A 25170-nucleotide genomic window follows, 5' to 3' on the forward strand; every position below is an offset into this window, starting at 1 on the left:
TGCCCACCACTGTTGTCCGGTCCACTTGTTTCCACTTGCCACAGCCCTCTGGGTGGAGGATTTAGTGGCCATCTAATGTGTGATAGCAGCCGTTAATAGCTTCGGGAGAGAGGAGACTCTGGTCCTTGAGTAAAACCACCTCATACCCATGCTGAGCTTGTGTGGAAAGGGTTAACCTTAGCCTCCGTCATTCAACCATACCATGCCAGCTGTTGGCTTGTAGATCCAATCACAATGATTTTCCACTGTTGTGACATGCGACCTGCTCCGCAACCCTAAACTGTCGCAGCGCAGCAAATGTTGGCACTTACTTCATCTTGGCGTTGTTGCTGCTCGTGGGGTTAGGGAGCGTGAATGTGGGAGAGGCTTCATAGAGTAAGACAGGGAAATGGAGAAGGCAGAGAACTGCATTCATTACTATAGGCTGCACATGTGCTCTGCCCATGTAGTACCACCCAGGGCATGTGAAATATTCCTACTATTTCAAGATAAGTCATTTGGAGACCATTTAAACATTCACAAAGCCACATGGTATTGCATGGAGCAAGAATATACATTTTAGCCTTGACTCCTGAAATTCACTTGTCCTTTTGTTTGAGTTTGTTAAAAAAGGCTACTGTTAGGCACAAAGAACTCAAAGGCTTTGTAACAAAATAACTCTTGTTCTTAGATGTGAGAAGGTGTTTTCTATTCTATATAGTTTTTTTTTTGTGTTTTTAATTTAATTTGAAGAAGTCAAGCAAATGGGAAAGAATTAACCTTTTTAACCAATTAGATCAAAATAGCGTGTCTTAGTAGTGTGAAATAATTTTGGTATAGAGCTGAGCAGTGTCAGCATTCTCATATAGTGGTTTTACTTGATCACATATCATATTGTTGCCCCAAATAGGCTAAGAGAAAATTAAAGGCCATCTGATTTAATAGCTCGGAAAGTTTTTAGAATAACTTAAATGTAATATTACAAAAACGTAATATTACAATAACATGAATCCTCAACATGCTGTTGATGTTCAGTTTCTATGGATTTTTATGTGGGACAGAAACCGACAATACTTTCTTACATCGAAGTCTGTTGACAACACCTAGGCCTAATGTTTGAATCAAAATATTGTTCAGCTGTAATATACATTGGAACGTATTGTATGGATGACTCCCTAATCCAAGAGATGTGAGACTTGGTTTGTTAGTCATTGGGCAGCACAAAGATGTTGCATAACTGACTGACTTTAGAATATTGCAACAGTTTTAACAGGGCTTGAAATTAACTTTTTGAGGCACTTGTCCTTTGGACAAGTACATTTATGTTGCACTTATCCATGCACAAAAGTCACTTTTCCGGGTAAAGAACACACAAAAACAATGACTCGCTTTAATAACTCACACATGCTGTGAAATGTGTAGCTTGCCTAGCAGTCCATAGCTCTAACTTGGGTTGCGGAAAGATGAACCTCAAGTAAACATTTTTGAAAGATTGGTTTGATATTCCCTGGCATATTTGTCCAATCTCCCCAAAAATGCTTTTTTATGTTTATGAACATCAGACCAGTGGTGTGAAAAATAATTAATGATGACATAGATGTCAATAAGTAGGCAAAATGTCAACATGCTTCAAAGATGTCACCCTAGACCTGTGGTCAGTACAAGAGGTGCAAGAGTATTTCCTCTTTAAAATGGGGATTTCTGCGATCTCTCCCATCTCAGTAATACACCCAGGCCTGCAATTATACAGTGTAATAAATAATAAATTCTGTCCCGTTTTCCATGGCAGATGGCTCCAAATAGCATCTCAACATGTGACAGAATAGTTTCCAAGAATCTCAATGGAATAAGCTGCAAGCATTCATTTGTGCAGTGAGCAATAATAAAAGCTACATTTTCTCTCCTCTACATCTGTGTCCCAGTTTGAAGTTCTAACATATTCTGAGTTTTGAATTTTAATTTGGAGTTGCATGTTCAAAGTTTGGCGTAAAGACAGATTAATGGTGTTCTCGCAAACATGTTTTGGTCTCGACAATAGTCAGAAATTCAGAAAGTGAGTAAAACCTCTCCAGTTGAGATAACTGGAACGTTTCATTTTTTTTTCCACACAAGGAAAAACGTCCCGGTTTGCCTGCACTGGTGCCTTTCTTAATGGATCCGATGGCTGAGTCCGGTGTCCCTGTGCAGTGCCAATCATAATCTGACATTGCTTTCCACTTGAAAGTACAGTGTATGTTCCAGACTGGTCATCAGGCTCATTGACTACGTTTACAAGCTGTCAATTTTCGGGTTATGGTCGGGTTAAGGTCTCTATTCGGGTTTCTGAAACATTCGCAATAACCCGTTTACATGCGTGAGCAGAGAGAGTTACTCCTGTATACATTACAATTTGTAATCAATTGGCAATATCCCGATGTAAACGGTGACGCACGGTTAGCGTCTGGACGTACGGACAAACCCTGCTTCGCATAACTTTTCGGTCACCTTCTTATGAATCTCACTATCTCGGTACTTTCTGCCGTCAACAAAAGACATTATATTCATGGTTTTCACCACACTAATAAAGAAATTGGTTTCCTCCTCGCTCCAAAAGTGTGAAGCTGTGCTGCGTCTTGCTATGTTTACCTCTACTTCTTGTTTACTTCCGGCGCGCAGGTTTTCTGGCGCATACAGGAAGTTCTTCTACTCAAAAGACCAAGATTCCTTGCGAATAGAACATGCACAGAACACAAATCAATGTTCCTTTTGATGGGGATATGCCGATACGCGTTTACATGACCAAAATTTCAGGTTAGAAAAGGGGTAACCCAGGGATCATTTTCGGGTTTTTAAAAACAGGAATATGAGCAAATTCGTGTTTTTGTCGGTGTTTACATGGACGGGCACGACCGGGTTATTGCTAATATTCCGGTTTTGAACGGGTTATTGGCTGCTTGTAAACGTAGTAACTGTATTAAATCTTTACACTAGATCTAGTTTAGTCCCTCAAATTCATCAAATCAATTAATCTAAAACAGATTGATCTGTTTCTATCTGAGCCAAGAGAAATTCCCATCAACTTGGTTGACATGAATGAATTGGCCTCATTGTGTTAGGCTGTTGAAAGCTGAATGGACAGCAGCCTCCCATTAGAATGGACTCTCCCATGTAAAGCACCATGGAGCTCCCTGATACCACAGATAGTCTTAATTAGATTAAACAGAAGGCTTTTCCTGAGCTAATCAGTCACTTGATCCCTGTTCACTGCGTTACCCCACCAGTTACACTGCAGGGAAGCTGGTGGCTTTTGGTGGCTGTGGTTTCTGTTTTTTTTTTGTTTTGTTTTTCACCTACTGTGTCTTGTTTGACATGGCGGGGTACTGTGATACAATCTTCTGGGTATTTATTGAAAGGATTTGACTGTAATGCTTTACCTAACACTTGGTTGTACTAGAGGAGGAAATTGCTGTTCTTTATCATGAGCATTGGCCTTATGGTGTGTAAAGTAGTTGTAATTCTCTACTCAGTATTTAAAAGTAAGGTCTCCAAACTCTGCTTTTCTCATAGGAGTAAGAATCCTCTGTGGGGGTGGGGAGGGGGAAAGGGGGATTATTAAAACATTCTAATGATCAATATGAATCTAACAACATTTAAACAGTGACGGTACAAAAATCTGTTGATAAGTAATAATAAAATACATGACAAATAGTGTTGGGCATCGAGAACCAATTCCTACTTGGAATCGTTTCAAAAATTACGATTCTAGTGGAATCGTTTCTTTATTGGAATCGTTTGGCGGATTTGGTTTCAAATCTGATCATGGATTCCAAATTTAACAAGCGCAAGTTGGGTTTCCGTAGTGGCCAGGCGCTTGTTGTGTTGCAGCCATGGAGCACAGTAAGCAGCGCTCTGGTGTGGCTTTATTTTACGTTGAAAAAGCCTGGTAAAACTGCAAACCACCATTGAATCAAAATAATACTTTCCTCTTATTTGTGAAATACGCATGTGAGCCGTTTCAACTACACCCCTCAAAGAATCTGAATCGAGAATCGCTAAGAACCTGAATCGAAAGGAAGAATCAGAGTTGGAATCAGAATCGTTAAAATCCAAACGATGCCCAACCCTAATGACAAACCAGTGATTAAGCTTACATCGTATTTGCATTAAGTAGTTTAATACATATCCTTCAGCCAATCAGAAGGGAGGATTTTCCTAGACCAGATCAAATCTATTGAGTAGTTATTAGTTTATTTTGTGGTTATTACTGCTGTAGTAGTAGTAGTAATAGTAGTAGTAGTAGTAGTAGTAGTAGTAGTAGTAAGTATTATTATATTAGCACCTTTTACAGAACATTTTCACAAAGTGCTTCACAAGAGTAAAATGGTTAAGAATAAGAAAAAAAAAACAGTAAAAAGAACAAGCAGTAAAAAAAGAATAAAATAAAACTTAAACACAACCTTACAAACATGAGACAAAGGCCAGTTTAAATAGATGAGTCTTCAGCAGCTTTTTACAATCCCTGGGAGCAGCTCAGAGTAGTTACTACATTACTTGACAAGTTTTGTCCAGATGACAAAATTATTATTTTATTACAACTCAAGTACAGCTAATCATAATTTCTTAGCAATGGCTCTTGGCCATTTTTGCTAATTACTTTGCTGCTTGTCTCAGCAGCCAAGTGGTTTTGTCAAAGGGTTTCCATGTTTGCTCTTATGCAGCAGTAAGTTGTAACAAAAGTGTCTGTGCTAGTGTACTGTAGCTGTGTGACTACAGAAATTGAAAGAAACAGAAATGGTAACACACACATTGTTAAACATCCTATATATATATTGAAAGCAGATAGTCAGAAAAGGACGGGACACTTTGTGCAAATATGTTGTCAGTGGGATATTAATACATGTATGGGGAACCCTGCTATACATGAAATAACAGTTGGTAGCATTACTAATGACATTTTGACATGCTCTTTTAATGTTTAATTTAATGTTCTTCTCTTTCAGATCTGCATGCATGGTGATCTCCGCCTCTGTGGGTGATCCTCAGTCACCATGAAAGACTAGGAACTCAGCTCTCCAAGGGAAATGGCTTATTTTGTAATATCCCTGCCCTGCTACCTGCCGTATGACTCCACCTGCCTCTGAAGGGCCTGCCAGCTGTTTATGGGAACTACCACTGTGTTCGCTCTCCTGAGGATTTAAGCTTTTCCAGGACAACAGTTTTTATTTTTTTAACCCCCACCGTTGAGCCGAAGCAGCAACGCTTTGCAATAGAGCGGGGAGGCAACGAGACAATGGCAAACAACTCGTACAGCGGGGTGAAGAACTCCATGGTGGAGGCCAACCACGATGGAGAATTTGGCTGCACGCTCAATGAACTGCGCTCCCTTATGGAACTGAGAGGCGCCGAGGCAATAGTCAAAATTGGGGAATCTTATGAGGATATTAAAGGACTCTGCAACCGGTTAAAAACATCACCTATAGATGGTAGAGTAATGTTCCCACTCCACTCAACACAATGTTGTCTAATAGGATTAAATACAGGATGTTTTCACAACAGTGCTAGTAGCGAATGCTGTTGGAATGCTAATGTGGCTCACACATAGTTTAAAATGTGTGTCATTGGCCATATCATCTACATTGTGGATACCTTGACATCACTTCCTTGGAAAACTCATATTCTAGACAGGTGGCTAGGCAGGTTGGATCTGACCTGGGCCAGTCCTACTTTATTTCAAGGCCTGTGGATATGTCCCTCACACCCTCCCTCCCTCCCTTTTCACCTCTGTGTGCGTGTCTGTCTGTCTCTGTGTGTAGGCTTCAGACAGACCAGCTGTCTGCCTGAGCACAGCACCAGGCTGTAGGCAGGTCAATGTCCCACATGTGGCGGACAAAAAAAAGGAGGCTGTGTAGTAATGACTTGAACATGTTAGGAAAGGAGTAATCTTTAGAATGTCTCCTCTGTGTTACTCTCTCGTTACCCATATACTGCACTATAAAGATAGGACTATGCTAAGAGTATGGGGGAAAATTACTAGTTAGGCTACAGTAGAACCCCACTAGGGCAGTAGTGGGGGTTGACAGCACCTCTCTTTTTACACTTTTGGTACCATTCTTTTTCTCTCACTTTGTCTCTCAATAGACAGTCCGCCTAATCGCCAGTATGACCTTGACTGAACTCCTATGGGAGGGGATTTTCAGTTTGATCCCAGATTAAAACGGCACCGCATTCACTGTAGCAGCAACAGTCCTCTGTATGCAGCGTCCCAAAGCAAGCAAAAAATGTCATGGGCTTCATCAAACCAGAATGAAAGCAGTACGCCATGCTATATGGCTGCACAAAGCATCTCTCATTCAAGAATCACTACTTCGCTATTCATTTCTTGACCTTTCATTTATTGACAATAAGGTGTACAAGGCCCTTTTGCTGCTTTCATTGTCTGTTATACAGGCCAGTAGGCCATTGTCTGAACTGAAGACAAATTGCTGAATAGGAATTTGGCTGTTGAAAGAGAGCGCGAGTTGTCCAAACATGCATGTCAAGTAGGTGAGCATAGAATCCTGTCATATTTGTAGCATGAGTGACATGGTTTTAAGTGTGAGTGTACTTGTCCTCCCCTGCGCAATCTACCTAGTGAATGCTACAAAAAAAGACTGGCCCATTACCTTTTTACAGCGTTTTAATATAAAACCCAAATAAGTCTTATCACTGTATTGTTTGCTGTAGGTGTGTGAGTAGGTGGGGAAATACTGTAAGCATGTTTGGAGTATACTTTCAACTTCTGCTATAGTTGTACACTGTTTATCAATATTCTGCATATCAGCAGTCTGTTATTTACCATCTTCAGATGATCAATTTAAGATTATTTAAAACATTTTTTTTTCTTCTAATTCTAGATTGCTAATGAAAACAAATCTTTTCATAAAATGGATTGCTACTGTACAAAGAAAAGGAAGCTTTTACCCAATTGTGAAAATGTTTTAACCTCTGTAGTTATTTACGACTGTACTGATAAGCTTGAATAAGTCCACATATAGTTTCCCCTCACAGCAGGTGCTGTTTCACTTGGTACGCAGCCACTGAGTTTTGACACTTCCAGTTTCAATCAGCTCATTTGTCATTGGCTTGGGAAATTAAGCCATCATTTAAGATTACAGGATCTTGACAATTGAAAAGGGATTTCTAATTAGTTGGTTGGTCATTTCTCGAACCTCTTAAGCCAATCCTTTGCTAATCCTCCATATTTCCAAGCTCCTTTTTTTTTTTTTTTTTTTTTTTTTTTTTTACCCAAAGAATTTAATTGAACTTCTCTGTTGCAGCTGTGCATGGCTGTACCTCTCTACTTTGACTACTGTTTTAGCATGGTCTTTTTAAATCACTACCACTTTCTATGCTACCACATGCCAGTTAATTTAGATTTCAATTGACTAGGCTGTGATTCAAATTGATTTTGATAATTTGCATACCAATGCTCTGAGTTTGAAAAGAGTTAATTATGCACACTGTACAATGCGCTTTCTATTTTGTGATAATGAACACGCTTATTCAGATATTACCTTTGGATTATTTGACAAATGTAAACCATCAACCCAGTCACAGTGCTGTAGAATAATGAACTAAAAGGTAAAGCATGAAGGCTGTTAATCACAGGTATATAATATCGAAACTAAAGGATACCAACTATATGTTTTATATGTCTCCTTCTAGTTTTGCTAGTATGCTGTACTTCTCAAACCAACCTTGTTTCCATGGTGGTGAGGATTCCAGTGTGTGGTGGAAAGCGAGAGCTCACCAATACCTGAAGCTCTAGCAGTTGGCCTGGTGTTATTTGTAGGAATTCACTTCCTCTGTGCGTGCAGATGTTTTTTTGTGGGTGCTTTCTCTGCTTCAGTAAGTAACCGTGATGAAATAAGTACTAGTTAAGCTTTTTTTTATTTATTTTGTAGTTGTGTTGTCAGTTATATAACCGTTAGTACCATTTAAAGGGGAACTCCACCATGTTTTTAGACATCAAAATCAGCTCACTCATGGGTAGTACTTCTCATCTTGTGAAAACGGTTGTATAATATTGTTGGGTGGCTTTTTAAACCGAAAGCCTGTATTACGTGCTTGGGGCGTGGAGTTTGAAAGAAATGGGTGCTTACTAGGCAGGGAGGGGCTCTGTTGAGTTACATTATGGGAAGTGTAGTATCCATGGAGTTTTTATGATGGACTAAGACCCCATTTACAAAAAGAATAAGTAGGCAGAACTGGCAGACTTTGTCAATGGCATGTCCCACGTCAAGGGAAGCTATGCTGCAGCTTTGTCAAGGTCTTGCTTGATGAGTCAGGACATCTGAGCCTCTACTGCATAAGAGCAATACTAAATCTGGAGTATTGTAAGAAAATTCCCATCCTTTTACCACATTTTCTTAGCATTGAATGTCACAGCTCGGGGTCATAGTTGTACTCCAAAGTGTACCCAGATGTCTGTATCTAGGCTTGGGGATGATTTCTTTTGGGCACCCAAACAAGTTAATGCTTTAAAGGGGCCGTAGATGCCCAGAAAAGACTTAGAAAGATACCTACAGAAGCAGAGTCATTACAGAGGTGTAAAGTGTCATTTTCATCTGTAGTATGGGGGGGGGGGGTGAATGAAGTCACACCATAGTATCATAATTTTCAGCAAGTCTTACTAACACAGCAGCATTTCTTTTCTCCCAATGGGATCCTTGCTTTTCTCTGCATAATGAGACTTGTCAAATGGGCATGACCCCTTCGCATCAATATTATTGAAAGTGTTCGACTCCCCCCCCCCCCATTTTTCCCTTTCCGTGTTGATTGCTGTTTTAGTGTAGTCAAATATTTGGGTTCCAGCCTATTGATCGAAATCGACTGTGGGCTGAGAGGCTTGCACAATTGGACTACAATTCACGGACAGGCTCTCTGTATCCATCATTCCAAACACCACACCCCCTCATTCAATGGGAAGGTTCAGACTGTTAAATGATAGACTACTCTATGTAATTTAGGGGCTGGCATAGCTCGTCTTCATGTCTGAATACAAAATGATGTGCTTCGATTGGGCTTTAGCCAGTGAGTAGATGTAACATATGGCCAGACCCTGCTTCTGTTATTGGAGCTGTTTACTGGGAACTGGGGTGGCACGCTGATCTACTTGTAATCTTTGGCTTGAAAGCTGTGATTTGTGAGAACAATTGGTTTCTTGTTTTTCCTTGTATTTAGTTATTAATAGTGGGCTCGGGTGTCCTAGGTTTTGGCAGTTCTTATGCTTTTGGTGATTTTAGAATCTTTAGTTGCCAGTAAATAACAATTAAAACTTGATTTATGTTAGTAGTACAAACCGATATTTAGTGTTTTTGTAGATACTTGGCTATATTTCATAGTCTAGCTGCTTCCAGTTCCGGGAGGGGGGGTTGTGCATTTTATAGAAACCAAGTAATTGTATAAAATGAAAGGGAAAGTGAAACATATACCTACCTTGTGACCAGACACGCTTTTAGCATTTAAGTGGAGTTAATTTCCACTCAATGTCTCTTGCAGCATTTTTTTGTTGTTCCACTTGATAAATGAAAGATTTTTCAAAAATGCTCTCCCTGTGTATCAGTTGCTACCCAGTGTGTACCTTCGTGTAAACACTACATTACATGCTAAAAGTAATACCATAACTTGAGCAGAAATGATGGCAATCTAATTATCCTTGTTAGACTCTGATGAGCATAATATCATATATAAATATATTATATTATACACCAGGCTTGTGCACAATTCAGAATTGAATTGAGAATAACTCCTAAATTCCAATTAAATTCTTTAATTTGAATTGAATTTGAATTGATGTCAAAAACAGGATCTAGAATTACAATTTGAATTAAAGGAAGCAGAATTGCAATTCAATAAAAATTCAAAGAATTAAATAATTTAAGTGAAGTGTTTTAACAATGAAGCTTTACAATATATGTCGGATATGATTGCATTACATATTCTATAAACGATATTAGTCTGAACTACTTGTACAGATTACGTTAACAGGAAAGGTTTTCCCCCAGCAATGAATGTTAAACGCTCTAGTCACAGAACAAATAGTTAAGTTTGATTTATTGTAATTGTAATTTTGTGGAACATGATGGAACATGACTCCATTTCCCAGAATGCTTTACTTTAACCAAGTATTTAAAATTGTTGCCAAACAATGTCAGGTGGACATTTGTTTGAAAGCTTCTTTTCTACGCAATTTGATGGTCAACACGGGACTTTTTAAGTTTCAGAAGTACCTTACAACTTCAGATTACAAACGTTTATAGATTTGACATTGATTCGACATATTCTTTCTGTTGTGTGACTGTGTGGAATTTCTTTGAATTGCCATGAATTTAATTCCACTTCCTGTCATTCAAATTCCAATTCATGAATTGAATGGAGGCAAATTCTGAAATTCTGAATTTTGCACAAGCCTGTTATACACTGGCAATATACACCGATTCTTGAGTAAACTAACAATTTCTCTGATTCAACTCACCTGTTTAGCTAAGTAAGCTACATAAAGAAAACTCTTATGGGAACTGAAAAGCATGAATTAAGTGTTCTGACTGGTATCTGTTTGTATAAAAGCTTAACATAGATGTCATGGCACACTTCTGCCATTCAGGCAGGGACTGTATGTAGGAGAAAGGAAAGTACTTCCACACTGTCGTTCTTGCAATCACTCTCATCATACTTGCAGTTCTTACCTTGAGTTCCCATCTAGTGTCTGGTTCATGTCTAATTTTCTATTGAAGTTTACCACGAATAAGAAGACAGTGTACACGATGCCCCTCTTTGCTGCATTTTGTTTACACAAAATGGGGAAATTATGTGCAAGAAATTTGATTTGACTTAAAATTGCTCTAAAATAGCTTGTCCGATGAGGGGTGTCTCATTGTACTGGACATTGTGTTGGCACATATCTGCCTACACACTGTTATGTAAAGGCAGTAAAAGAGAAATTGTGACCCTATTTCTTTTGATTGTGACAAGCCGTGAGTGAAGGCTTACTTTAACCCTTCACTGCAGGCTGAAATGACCGTTACAAGAGGGGGTCAGCTGGGGACAAGCATCCAAATTAAATGGTTAATGATTAGCTGCTTGACTTGAGACCCACTCTGGGTGCTAAAATGATGTGAGGGGCCAAGGCCAACCTATTTTCTGTTTGTGTATCCAATGGAGGGACGACTTGTGATCGTCCTCTCTCTGTCACTAGTATTTATTGCTCTAATGCAAAGGGAAAATGTGGTGTAACATTGAATAGGGTATTAGCTGTCAGCATGTTTTCATTAGAGGCGTAGAGAATCAAAGCAGACGGTGAGAGACAGTCAGAGAGCAGCAACAGGCAGCAATGCCGGATAAACCACATAGCCTTTTTAATGTGCTGCGCTGGTGAGTCATTGTCATTCTTCTCACCACCCTTTTTAGAAAGGTATGTGTTAGGTTCTAAATGTCAATTAATTAAGGACTATGTTCTTCTTTAATTAAGTGGACCAAAACGTGTTTAAAGTGAATAATGGGTAGACAAGTCAAGACTGAAACCAGGGTCCACAAAAGATGGCCCAACTTCTGTCTCCAACTTGAGCAGCAGCTGGTTTGACCGTGGGGATTCGAGTGATGGCTAGCTTGACCACATAAAGTTCTACATGTGTACCTTGAAATAGCTACATTTCAGACAACCGTTCTTTTTAAGCATATATTTATGTGCACATGGATGAATGGGTCTCAGGCCAACCAGACGTGTGATGTGTCCGAGAGATGACTCTTAACAGGACAGTAGTATACATAAGCACCTGTGAGTCGAAAGCTGATTCATCCTCTCTGGTCAGGCCATTGTATTTAAAAAAAAAGTTTATGGGATTAGATTTGACCTCTGTTCTAACATTCTTTTGCAAGCCTGAAAGAGGTGAAAGTGTTCGACATTCCCACAGAATGTGTCATTGTCGTCCAGCATTGTCACCTCCACAGTGTCAGAAATGCTGATTCCTTTTGGGGATAATGGTTTTGGAGGCCCAGTGATGAGAGTACAGCTCACTGGCTTTTACTTTTTTAAGACAAGCTCTTCTCCTGTGAACTAAATGTCTACGTTAATGCATCCATGTGTGCTCAGATTACACATATTGCACATAATTAAGGCTTTCTTTTTTATGTGAATGTTTATTGTTTGTCGTCATAACATTAAATTCCAATATGGGTTTGAAATTATGGGTCTCCAACTTTAGCAGCAGCTGGTTTGACCGTGGGGATGCGAGTGATGGCTAGCTTGACGATATAAAGTTCTACATGTGTACCTTGAAATAGCTACATTTCAAAAAATGTGAATTGCTGTAAACATTGGTAAGTTCAGCTATGTTCCTAGCTAACATCAGCAAACTTCAGACAACCGTTCTTTTTAAGCATATATTTATGTGTGATTTTAATCGGGGCCAGAAGATTATCAGAAAATACCTATAGATTATGGTCAAGAATAATATCTATTTGAAGTTATTCCAGTGCTTTCATATTGCACAACATTGTAGTAAGTAAGGGATAATGTAGAGTGAGCCTGTCATTGTTGCTAATTAGAACCCCGACAAGGCTGATGCACGGCTTGCAGGTCTTGAATCAGCCTGGAGGGGTTCAATTCACAATGACCGGCTCGCTCGACATTATCCCGCTTATTACACGGCTTATTACACTGCTTATTACACAGCTACTCATACATAGGTTACCTGCTCGGGACGGTTAACTTTACCGCTGATGAGCACCGCTCTCCAGCGGAAGCCAGGTCGCCCCATTTTAGTGATTTAAAAATAGTCTGCTGGAGTCTATAACAACTGCATCCATGGCAACGGTCTGTTATACTTAGCAACGGTCTGTTAAATAGAAAAAAATGACCGTAGAATGCCATGATTGGCCAATCAGAATCAAGTATTCAACCAGGCCGAGTAATATAAATGAAGACGGAACAATCAGGACAGTGAGGCAGTGTTTAGATATTCAGTTAGAAGCGGGAAGTTTTGTTTAATAAATAGTAGACCTGTCTTTCTCCCTTTGCCATGACATAGCGTAATCTATTCCCTTTGCTTAAAATAACCAGAATTGAATTGCAGTGTAGGGTTGCTACTAACAATTATTTTCATTATTGGTTAATCTGCAGATTACTAATTGTTTTGTCCTTAACCATGTTAGAAAATAGTGAAAAGTGTTAGAGTAGAATTTCCAATGGGCCAAGAAAATGTATTCATGTTGCTTGTTTTATTTTATAGTTAAAACCCCAAAGATATTTAGTTCACTATCATTAATGACAAAGAAACACAGCCAATGCTCCCATTTGTGAAGCTGGAATTAGAGAATTGTTGTATGTATTATAACTACTTCAGTCTCCCATCAGTGGTCTGTTTTGACAGCATTTCTGATGGAGAATTGTCTCTTTTGCAGAAGAACAATGTACTCTTACTGTCTGGGCTGTTGTCACTGCACAGACTCATTATCCAAATGTTGTCTCATGATTTGCATTGTACCTCGTGTGTGTGTGTGTCTGTGTGTCCCCTTCTGTCTGTCCGTACGTTGACCCTACTGAGCCTTTTTCCTATTAAGACACTGCTACTCAGAGTGCAGCTTCCCTTCAGCCGTCAGCAGCTCCACTCTTTATTAGTCTCAGTCCCTTGCACCCTCACCCCCAACCCAGCCCCATTTGCCTGTCAGTAACCGTTTCACACAGTCACTCTTCCCTGGCCCCTAATTCAGCTACACCTTCTCTCTGCGCCACACACACACACAACTCCATCCAATCTACCCACACACAGTCAGTCAGCATGAATAGGACTTAAAAAAAAAACAGGCATCATCAAATGTGCAAAGGCCCTTTTGAATATATGGCTGTGCCTTGAATGGGTGGCTGCAGAATGCTCTCTGTGCACATGGATGAATGGGTCTCAGGCCAACCAGACGTGTGATGTGTCCGAGAGATGACTCTTAACAGGACAGTAGTATACATAAGCACCTGTGAGTCGAAAGCTGATTCATCCTCTCTGGTCAGGCAATTGTATTTAAAAAAAAAAAAAAAAAAAAAAAAAAGGCAGTTTATGGGATTAGATTTGACCTCTGTTCTAACATTCTTTTGCAAGCCTGAAAGAGGTGAAAGTGTTTGACATTCCCACAGAATGTGTCATTGTCGTCCAGCATTGTCACCTCCACAGTGTCAGAAATGCTGATTCCTTTTGGGGATAATGGTTTTGGAGGCCCAGTGATGAGAGTACAGCTCACTTGCTTTTACTTTTTTAAGACAAGCTCTTCTCCTGTGAACTAAATGTCTACGTTAATGCATCCATGTGTGCTCAGATTACACATATTGCACATAATTGAGGCTTTCTTTTTTATGTGAATGTTTATTGTTTGTCGTCATAACATTAAATTCCAATATGGGTTTGAAATTAAATCTTACAAATGAAATTGCCTTTGTCCTCTGTCCCTTCCTCCCCAGGTCTAAGTGGACAGCCTGGAGACATCGAGAAGCGGAAAACAGTGTTTGGGCAAAATTTAATACCACCCAAAAAGCCCAAAACCTTCTTACAGTTAGTGTGGGAGGCACTACAGGATGTCACACTGATTATTCTAGAAGTGGCAGCCATAGTTTCACTAGGCCTTTCTTTTTATAGACCTCCAGATGCCGAAAGAACACGTAAGTAACAGCAGCACTTAATTCCAATCCTATTTCCTTTTCTTTTTATTAATACATGTTACTGTTAATTGATATTAGCATATATATGCTTTAGGTGTTATTTTAATTGTTTGGACCTGGATAATGAGTTTTCTGTTAAACAAATGTTTGTCAGTTGCTTGTCCCGGACTCATTTATCTAGTTAAAAAAAAACAACGTAGTGTTTTACACTGCTGATGTGATTTATGTGTGAGTTGATAGTGAATTTGTATTAACATATTCCCCTGACCCCCTGCAGACTGTGGAAGGGCAGCTGGCGGAGTGGAAGATGAAACTGAGTCAGAAGCGGGCTGGATTGAGGGTGCCGCCATTCTTCTGTCAGTTGTCTGTGTGGTGCTGGTGACGGCATTCAATGACTGGAGTAAAGAGAAGCAGTTTAGGGGCCTCCAGAGCCGCATTGAGCAGGAGCAGAAATTTACTGTTGTCCGTGGAGGACAAGTTATCCAAATTCCTGTGGCTGAGATCGTGGTCGGTGACGTTGCACAAATAAAATATGGTAAGATGAGATTGTCAACTATGGTTTTGAAGTCTTTTAATTTAATGAAACCGTTTCTTAGATGGATCTCCTATATATAAATGCTTAGGATGTATACAATGTAATCAAAGATTAATTAAAAAATAATTGCAATGTTCAAGTTGTTTTGTACACTATTGTCCCTAATGTGTTTTGTTTGTGTGTGTTTCAGGTGACCTTTTGCCTGCCGACGGAGTCCTCATCCAAAGCAACGATTTGAAGATCGATGAGAGCTCGCTCACAGGGGAGTCGGATCATGTCAAGAAAACGCAAGAAAAAGATCCAATGCTGTTATCAGGTAACATGAAGCCTCAATTTTATTTTTCCAAAGTTCTCTCCTTGCTGGTTGTTACAGTATGGAAGAGGATTAGGGCCACTGATGAAAAATGTATTTGAGTTCTTATATGTTCTTATGTATTTGACTTTAAACTCTCTGACTTTAGTTGCAGAATTCTGACTGAGAATTAAGTCAGAACCCAAATACATTTTTCACCAGTGGCCCTAATCATCTTCCGTATTACAGAAAGCAATGCTTTTCAGAAATGATAATGCTTGAAGGCATCCGTGAAACTGAGCTGAGTTTGTTTAAATAATACAATACACATTATCTTCAAGGTCTGGCTTTATGTGATGCCAGTCTTTATTAAAATTAAATGGCAGATGACCTTTGTGCAATTTCATCATTGTAAAAAGCCAAAAGAGCTTCAAAACAGTGTTTAGTATTTATGCTATACCAATAATATTAAAACAAGGAATTGACGTAAATCAGCAAAAACGGGTAAAACCACTAATTGATTTGGTTGTTAATGTTTTGATTATTCTTTTCACAAATGAGACTTTGTGAAAAGAATCCCACGAATTCATCAGTATAGTATTCCTGTTTTAATGTTAATTTGCATGGCTTTGACAAACTGGGTTTAGAATTGAAAGTGAATTGGCGTCCATATCCTGCTGCTTAGTGTAATCAATTAGCAGCCAGCCAAACCTCCCCAGATGTAAAGCTGTAATAGGTTCAGTTTAGCAGTTGAGTCCATGTGCACAAAGCCCCTTCAACACTGTTTGTGCTGGTATTTAGGTGTGGGTTTGTGTGGGTGTGGATGCGGGGGGGTTGGTGTGGGTGGGTGTTGTGTGTCCACCACTGCTTTTTGATTTCCCTTAGCACAGGCTGTATGCCATCACTCTCACCAATGAAAGAAAAACATCCTCTAAATAACAGAGGCATGAGAGAACATTTTAAATGCTTTGTACTTCTTTTGCTCTCTCTGTTTTCACTCTTTTACTCTGACTTAAGCTAGTTTTCTCTTCTGTTAGTTGCATTTTCTGTATAAATCGATGAGATTTTCCTGTGTTCTGAGAGGGATGGAGAAACCCCGATATAGCCTCGCAGATTTCATTAATTCACCCAGACTGATAATTGGCTTTTGATTAAGGCTGTTGATTAAAGGTTTGGAGGGCATCAATGGCTGTTTTTCCATATCTTTTTACTTGCAAGTGTACCAATCCTTTTGTATTTATTGCCTGTGTGTAGTTGAACATGCCACTTAGCAAAGGAATCAAGTTGAATCTAAATGAAAAAGTCAAAGGAACAAATTATGTTGGATATGTATATTTGGTCAGGGTTAAAGCTACAACCAAAGTATCAACAGAAACATAAGTAATCTTGGAAACATAGCACTAAGCATTTAGTCGGATACTGTACATACCATTTCCTTCTTTCCCTTATAAACTGACTTTTTTTTTTTTACTTCTCTGTGTAAAGGCACTCATGTAATGGAAGGCTCAGGGAAAATGTTGGTCACTGCTGTGGGTGTCAACTCTCAAACTGGAATTATCTTCACTTTACTTGGGACCAGTGAAGATGATGAAGAAGATGAAGAGGAAAAGAAAAAGGAAAAGGAGGAGAAGAAGAAACAGAGAAAAAGTTAGTATCCCCCCCCCCATTTATTTCCCTTCCTTGCTCTGTTCACGTTTGCGTAGACATTTCCATTTTCTACCACCAGTTTTGCATCTCACAAAGACTCCATCTTCCTTTTTTTTTTTTTTTTTTTTTTTTATATATTGAAAACCGAAAGGGCTGAACCCTTTTAATAGTGTTGTAACATGTGCACTTGCTTTGCAATATATTTGTTTTTAAATCAAAGAGAATTGACATATGTAGTGTATGTATACATACGTACTTTCTTACTGGTTTATAGTACAGTTACTGTGTATTGCCCACCAATTTTAGTTTTTTTAATTACTATCACTGACTCCACGGTCTATTTTTCCACAGACAAGCAGGATGCAGCAGTGGAGAGCCGTAAGAAAGGTAAGACACACACACACACACACACACACACACACACACACACACACACACACACACACACACACCCATCCATCCATCCATCCATCCATCCATCCATCCATATACAATTGTCTAACAGCTTAGCACCAATCTTTTGCGGCGGTCTGCTGGACGGCAATCACAGCGGAGAACTACGTGACACGTCCCACTATATGAGGGCTGGCGGGTTAAATCGGCCGTCCTACACAGAGTATGCCAAGCAGACACACGGCTGACAACCTCGCAGGTGGATGCGGTGGAGAAAGGCTCGGATATACAATGTGTTAACAAGGGTCGGCTATAAAATCTAAATTAGCATCTAGCTGAAGTGTTTTTACGCAATTAATGAGGAGTTGCATATTTTTTGCATGTCCCCATGCCAGTTTATATTTGGTACTGGCTGTTCTTGCCTATCCATTGTACTGTCTGGCCCTCCCTTCTGTCTCTATCTCCTCTTTTCTCGTCCTTTCCTGGCACATTGCGCTTTGAGCAGCAGGTGCTACTGAATCCAGTTATAGCGATTAGTGATGAGGAGATTAAAGCCATGCAACAATTCTGGGGCCAGAACATCTGCTTTCCCACCCATCTCTCTCTCTGACTCTCCCTCAGGCCCCCACAGTTTGATTTCTATTGATGTCCCAATCTGAACTATTCAGAGTCCAACTGTAAGACTTGCACAATTTCAAGGCAACGATGGTAATGAGGCTGTTTAGAGGTAACTCAGCCAGCTAGCCAGGCTAGTAGTCCTGCCGGGACACTATGCTCAGTTGTGCTTGGGTCTATGACCACAACCCTGGCGCTAGTCCCTGGTGCACAGATTCCCTCTGCCTGCCAGGAATCAACAGTAATCCTTTAGACTGAGATTACACAGGCCATGTAAGAGCAGAACAAGCCACAGCCCACAGCAGCTGCAGTGGCCCAGTGTTAATGCCCCTCCTCTTCCTGCAACATACATTCACACACGATACCATGCTACTGTCCGCACCATGGTAAATAGATTTTAGCATTGACAAATTAGACATGCCACCTATGCTTATGAAAAGCAAGAGTGCAGAAATTACACAAGACACCCAAATAGTAATAATATCAGCAAAAATGAGAGAGATGAAAGTGTCAGTTGTCATGTAGCAGCAGTAGTAGCGCCAGTGCCTGGCAGAGCTAATGATTTCATCGTGGTGAGTAACGCGACGGAGACCGGCCCCTGCTGGCCTGCCGGCTGCCTCTCCTCCCTCCTTTGCCATTAGAGGCTTTGCGTTTCCAAGGTTACCTGGTTAGACGTGGGTCTGGGATTCCTGTCAGTTCTGCACGCGAGGGAGTGGGTCCTAAGGGATGTTGAGGAAGAGATGAAAGAGATTTATGGGAACTAAACTGGCAACAACTGCTGTCGAAGGAGGAGGTGATTCCTTGGACAGATCCCATTGCTACTAGCTAGTTAACCTGTTCTTCGAGTCTCTAGGTGGGAGTATGGTAATTACACTTCCAAGTCTTCCAGCTAATTACTCTTCAGGCAGATCACTGCAAACATAATTACGGTGACATTTCCCAAGTTCCATGGATAAAAGGGAAGCAAAAAAAAATGCATGCTAAGATTTTGAGTGATGTGACATCTCTTTTGCTCTTGGAAGTCTCTTGTCATTTAATCTATTATCTTGAAATATGGCACTTTGTTGTGTTGAAATATTTCCATATGATCTTAAGCAACTTGCTGCGACTTGTTACCTGCTAAAACACAATCAAATAACTTTGGGATCAAATCTAGTCCAGAGCTGTTGTTGATCATCTTGTTCTTCTTAACACAGCCATAACAGGAAATATAGAAAATAAAAATAATGAAGGTGATATAGTTTTTTACTTAAATAAATGTCTCTGTGATATTTGACCACATAAAGGTAATGCATTCACTGGTGTAACAGCGTTTTTATATCCAGACTTGCAAATATAGGCAAATCTAAAAAGGCTTCATGCGGTGTCTGATTTGAAGACTGAAGCTCTTGTGTGTTCTTTGGGTTATGCTGATTTGTTACAACTGCTAGACTGGTTTGCTGCTCTTTCCATACATCCTGGAATCTGTTTGTGTTCAATATCTTCATATTCAGTGTTGCGTGTGTCCATCACTTGACACCACTAAAATGTAAGGGGTTAACTGTCAGGTCGTTTCATTTAACAACTTTTTCTTGTTCCTTGCTGCAGCTAAAGCCCAGGATGGTGCTGCAATGGAAATGCAGCCACTGAACAGTGATGAGGCTGAGGCAGAGGAGAAAAAGAAATCCAGCATGTCAAAGAAAGAGAAGTCTGTTCTCCAGGGCAAACTGACCAAACTAGCTGTACAGATTGGCAAAGCAGGTGAGTTGTAAAAAAATGTTCTGTATTTTCTATTCAAAATGACTTCCATTATAATTAACACGTTGGTAAATGATATCCATATGACTGATTCGTCATCCGATTTCTTCCTTTTCTCTCTCGTTCTCTCATTCAGGACTGGTTATGTCAGCCATCACAGTCATTATCCTGGTGGTGCTGTTTGTAGTAGACACATTCTGGATCCAGGGTCTGCCCTGGGTCAAGGAATGCACACCCATTTATATTCAGTTCTTTGTGAAGTTTTTCATCATTGGCGTCACCGTTCTGGTGGTGGCTGTTCCCGAAGGCCTGCCACTTGCTGTAACAATCTCCCTGGCATACTCTGTTAAGGTAAAGTCTCCATTTTGACCTGTGGTCGGTGCTGGCCGTCTACACTTTAGCCTATTAAAACTAGCAGGCCAGGCTGTTAAAACAAGAAGACTTGGCTAATTGATAGCTTAAAGCCAAGCTATGATCCACTGTGCTGAAGTTGTTAGTCAACAAGTTAAAATTGTGTTGTGTGTGTGTGTGTGTGTAAAAAACGATATATATATATATAATATAATATAAAAAATATGGTTTTATCTTCCTACAGAAAATGATGAAAGACAACAACCTGGTGCGTCACTTGGATGCCTGTGAGACTATGGGCAATGCTACAGCCATCTGCTCTGACAAGACTGGTACGCTCACCATGAACCGCATGACTGTGGTGCAGGCCTTCATCGCTGAAAAGCACTACAAGAAGGTCCCTGAACCAGAGAACATCCCTTCCTCCATTTTAGACATGCTGATTCTGGGCATCGCAGTCAATTGTGCTTACACTACTAAGATCATGGTAAACCTAAGAAAAGCAATGTGCATCTAAAATTCATAATGTATCGCCATAAATATTGCCTTGTCATGTTTTTGGTTTTAGGCAGGTACTTACCGTCTCCCCACCTTTTCCTTCAGCCTCCAGAGAAAGAAGGGGGCCTGCCACGGCAAGTGGGTAACAAGACCGAATGTTCCTTGCTTGGCTTTTCAAATGACCTGAAGCGTGACTACCAGGCTATACGCAACGAGATCCCCGAAGAGAAACTGTACAAAGTCTACACCTTCAACTCAGTCCGCAAGTCTATGAGCACTGTGTTGAAGATGGCTGATGGCAGCTACCGTATGTTCAGCAAAGGGGCCTCAGAAATTCTCCTGAAAAAGTAAGAAAATGGTTTTCATCTTTGTTTTATATATTATATTGTACGGTGTATGTTTTTTGTCAGTGTTTCTCTTGGAATTTGATACTGAAGACACATGCACTGATGTGTATGTTCTTTCCGCATAAATTATTCTACTCAATAAAAAGGTTATTCTGTAGATTTTTTTTTAACTTGTTCCAGCTGGCCAGACTTTGCAGTAAATGATATGTGTGATGGCTTAAGCAGCTAAGAAGTTCAAGTGCATCCCACCCAAGCCCCTTACTTTGCGACTTAAAAACAGGCGCTGAGAAAATGAGCCGGTAACAACTCTATAAGCCTCTTAACCAAGCAGGCTTCTTTTCAACCTACAGAGGCCTTAGTGTGACTTGTTACTACTGCAGCTCATCATTCAAACGCGTTGTCTTCTCCTGTGCCCTTAACCTTTTATGTCATCTAAATTATTTTCTCCATTTACGATTCCGTGCCTATCGCTCCGTATTTCTTAACTATATCTCTCTTTATATGCCTTTCTTCCTCTGGATAATTTGCCCACCTACACTCCTCCCTTCTTTTATTTTACTTTCTTCACACTTATTAATATTAATATAAGATGGTAATATTAATATCCCTCTTTCACCTCCCAGGTGCTATAAAATCCTGACAGCAAATGGTGAGTCCAAGGTGTTTCGCCCTCGGGACAGAGATGACATGGTTAAGAAAGTGATCGAGCCCATGGCCTCAGAGGGCCTGAGAACCATCTGCCTTGCATACAGAGATTTCCCTGTCTCTGAGGGTGAGCCTGACTGGGACAATGAAAATGATATCCTCAGTGGACTGACCTGTCTCTGCGTGGTGGGCATTGAAGACCCCGTGAGACCCGAGGTTAGTGGCTATACGTGTATAGACTCATATCAGCATGAGGGGACATCACAATTGTTTTAATTTAAACCGGTACAGAGAACTTAATTTCATAGACAACATTGAGTTGCATATCATCAGCGGAACAGTTCACAATGGTAATAGAACTTGCTTAAGGGGAAACTGAAAACATGTTAAATATCACTAATGAATTTCACATTCGCAAGTGCCATTACCAGAACTGTTCAGATGGTGTCTAGGAAATGATATCCAGCACTACGATGATTCCTATTGTGAGAAAAAAAAAAACAGCCTAGACATATGGAATCTTTTTCAGCTGCATAAAGTGCTACTGGATTTTGGGCCTGTGCTGTTGTCATTATCAGGGTCAGGTTATACTCGAAAAATTGTTTGTGCCATGTCAGAAGGCAAAAGTGTTCATGTCCACATCTTCTCTTATTCCAACATCAGAAAAGTGTGCGGGGGAGGGGGGGTTTCCGAAGCTATTTGAGCATCCAACAAGCTTAATGGGTTAGCTTGCTCAACTGGATGGTTAGGAACCCAGACTTTCTGAGTAAAGCAAGAAAATTGAATGACCGGAGGTGCTGCATCAGCCATTTGTAAACGCAAGGAGTGACTCCACTTTGGCGCAAGCATTAACTACTGAACCAATACAGGAGATATGATATTGCAGCTTTTGAGGGAGTGGTTCCACAGTGAGACAACTAAATGGATGTTAGAAATAGAACTGGGTCAATAGCTTGCTAGATGATCAACTTTCTTCTTCAGTCACTCATTTACTTTGGCTTTCTGCCATTATTGCATTAGCATACACTCAACTTTTGCTGGAAACAACTGCCCGTGGTTTCCAGGGGTCTTGATAGGAGCAGTGAGACTCCAGCATACAGTCCCTGTAAACCTAAACAATGAGATAACGGGCTGCATAAAGCTTTTATGTTACTAATGACCACTTCACAAAACCTGAACTTTAAATTCAATATCCCCAGTGATATGCAAAACCTGTATTTCCACATTCATTGTGTTTCCGCTATGCTTCAGGTCCCTGACGCCATCAGGAAATGCCAGCGTGCTGGTATCACAGTGCGGATGGTGACTGGGGACAACATCAACACAGCTCGAGCCATCGCCACCAAATGTGGCATCCTACTGCCTGGAGATGACTTCCTCTGCATAGAAGGCAAAGAGTTTAACCGAAGGATACGCAATGAAAAAGGAGAGGTGGGCCTCAGCAAAATACTGTACCTCACAGTGACTGTTGAAAATGTACTGTTGGGATTCTATTAGGGTTTTGTCTCATGTTTCTAGATTGAACAAGAACGCATTGACAAGATCTGGCCCAAACTACGAGTACTGGCTCGCTCTTCCCCCACAGACAAACACACCCTAGTGAAAGGTAGTTCTGTTATTCTGGTGTGAGGAAAATATATGGAAAATGTTTTGCTGTTGATGTTTCATTTTTAACATGTTTTACTCTTCTAGGTATTATTGACAGCACAGTATTAGAAAAAAGACAAGTAGTAGCAGTGACAGGAGATGGTACCAATGATGGTCCTGCCCTGAAGAAAGCTGATGTTGGCTTTGCCATGGTGAGTTTTCTCTGTTTACTATCTTTTGATTAGACTAGATGGTCTAGTCAAAAAGGATGCCTAACAGATTCTAATTTGGCCACATCCGTTAATTAAATCCAGTCATACTGGTGATGTAGAAACATAAGAATATTAAATGTGTTGTCCTCAGATGCAGGCAGATTCTCGATAATCTTTTTTTTTTTTTTTTTTTTTGTCTCCAGGGCATTGCTGGCACAGATGTAGCCAAGGAGGCATCGGACATCATCCTGACTGACGACAATTTCTCCAGCATCGTAAAGGCCGTCATGTGGGGCCGCAACGTCTACGACAGCATCTCTAAGTTCCTCCAGTTTCAGCTAACTGTCAATGTGGTGGCTGTCATCGTAGCATTTACAGGAGCCTGCATCACACAGGTTAGCACCAACACAGTCGGTTTTGCGTTGATAAAAAAAATAAAATAGAAATTTAAAAAAAGGTCGGGGTCTAGTATAATTTCGGAAATATAGAAACGTGCTGTGCACCTTCAAACTGGCTGTATTTTTGTCTCTTATAGGCCTTTTCATTGAATTTCCTCATGCATTCAGGGTTTTTCCCTGGCTCAGAATGGGCCTTTGTGAGGATACATATTAGATAGGGGTCTGGGGGTCCAACCCCAGGATATTTTGAGCGTCAAAGACTTCATTTCCTGCATTCTGATACATTTTTAGGCACCAAGTTATGGTGAAAACGTCTATTTGTCAAGGAAAAGACAAAATTCTGGTGGCAGGTAACAATTCAAAATATAATGGAATATAATGCTGTAAGTACTCCACCCCAAAGTCCAGTTTAATTAATAACTTACTAATTGACGGTAACTTTTCCCCAAGTAGCACTTTTTTTTTTTTTTTTTTTGCATTGAACTGGACACTTTTTTTTAACCTGTTTATGAAAACTCCTCAATTTAATACTTATGCCATCAGACGGCAGCGCAGCCTGCCGCGGACAGACAGCAGTTGGAGCTCGTCCGTCAGCAGCAACTTCTCGCTGCGCCGCCGGACCCCTGGGTCAGCGTGGTCCCAGTGAAAGTCCTGTATGATCCCATTAACGCGAGCTTCACAGAGGAGCGTTCAGGTCCAGTCAAAACAATGGAGTTTCTGGCTTATCAGCACCAGCTGCATGTGTAAAATACTGTATAGCAGCTGTGGAGGAGAGGGATGACGGCTGCAGAAAATCAGACGTTTTAGAGCTTGTGATTTTCCTTTTGGCGCTGGCTATAAACCTATTTGGGGGGTGCCAAAACTTTCTCTATGCAGGTAAAACTCAGGCATCAGAAATAATAAGCACCTGTGAAATTCCTAAATGAATTTTTGAATTCTGTCTTTTGCTGGCAACATAAGCTGTGCTCTACAGCCTAATGCAGTGATTTAAATACAACATTGCAGATCTATATTAAATATTTAATGAATGTATCAGACCTATTTGTGTTTAATTCAGTTAACATCCTGTCCTGCCACCATAACTTTTAATTGCTATACCCTTTGCATGTGTACAGAAACCAAATGGCTGGCAAGGGCATACTTTTCTTTTTCCCCACCTGCAATTTGGTTCATGTTAGTTATAATGAAATAAATGACATATCTCTAATAGATGCTCGGAATTTCCGCGGTGTTTGAGGAATAGAAAAATAACCCACCTATCACTGTTACACA

General features: G+C 40.3%; 1 protein-coding gene across 7 annotated transcripts in view; it reads left to right on the forward strand.

The window, feature by feature from the left end:
* atp2b1a (ATPase plasma membrane Ca2+ transporting 1a) overlaps positions 1 to 25170 on the forward strand; it is a 51097-nt gene that overhangs the window by 16920 nt on the left and 9007 nt on the right. For all 7 annotated transcript variants that reach the window (XM_028570108.1, XM_028570111.1, XM_028570112.1 and 4 more), the window contains exons 2-16: positions 4959 to 5441; positions 14444 to 14641; positions 14919 to 15176; positions 15367 to 15492; positions 16954 to 17115; positions 17467 to 17502; positions 19711 to 19863; positions 19997 to 20211; positions 20456 to 20698; positions 20815 to 21056; positions 21680 to 21917; positions 22953 to 23132; positions 23220 to 23307; positions 23394 to 23500; positions 23704 to 23895. In XM_028570108.1, coding sequence (XP_028425909.1) covers positions 5249 to 5441; positions 14444 to 14641; positions 14919 to 15176; positions 15367 to 15492; positions 16954 to 17115; positions 17467 to 17502; positions 19711 to 19863; positions 19997 to 20211; positions 20456 to 20698; positions 20815 to 21056; positions 21680 to 21917; positions 22953 to 23132; positions 23220 to 23307; positions 23394 to 23500; positions 23704 to 23895 — 2631 coding nt within the window. In that variant the 5' untranslated portion in view covers positions 4959 to 5248. The remainder of the gene's footprint in view (positions 1 to 4958; positions 5442 to 14443; positions 14642 to 14918; positions 15177 to 15366; positions 15493 to 16953; positions 17116 to 17466; positions 17503 to 19710; positions 19864 to 19996; positions 20212 to 20455; positions 20699 to 20814; positions 21057 to 21679; positions 21918 to 22952; positions 23133 to 23219; positions 23308 to 23393; positions 23501 to 23703; positions 23896 to 25170) is intronic.

Source organism: Perca flavescens, chromosome 23 (genome assembly GCF_004354835.1).
Source record: "Perca flavescens isolate YP-PL-M2 chromosome 23, PFLA_1.0, whole genome shotgun sequence".
NCBI classification, from domain to species: Eukaryota; Metazoa; Chordata; class Actinopteri; order Perciformes; family Percidae; genus Perca; species Perca flavescens.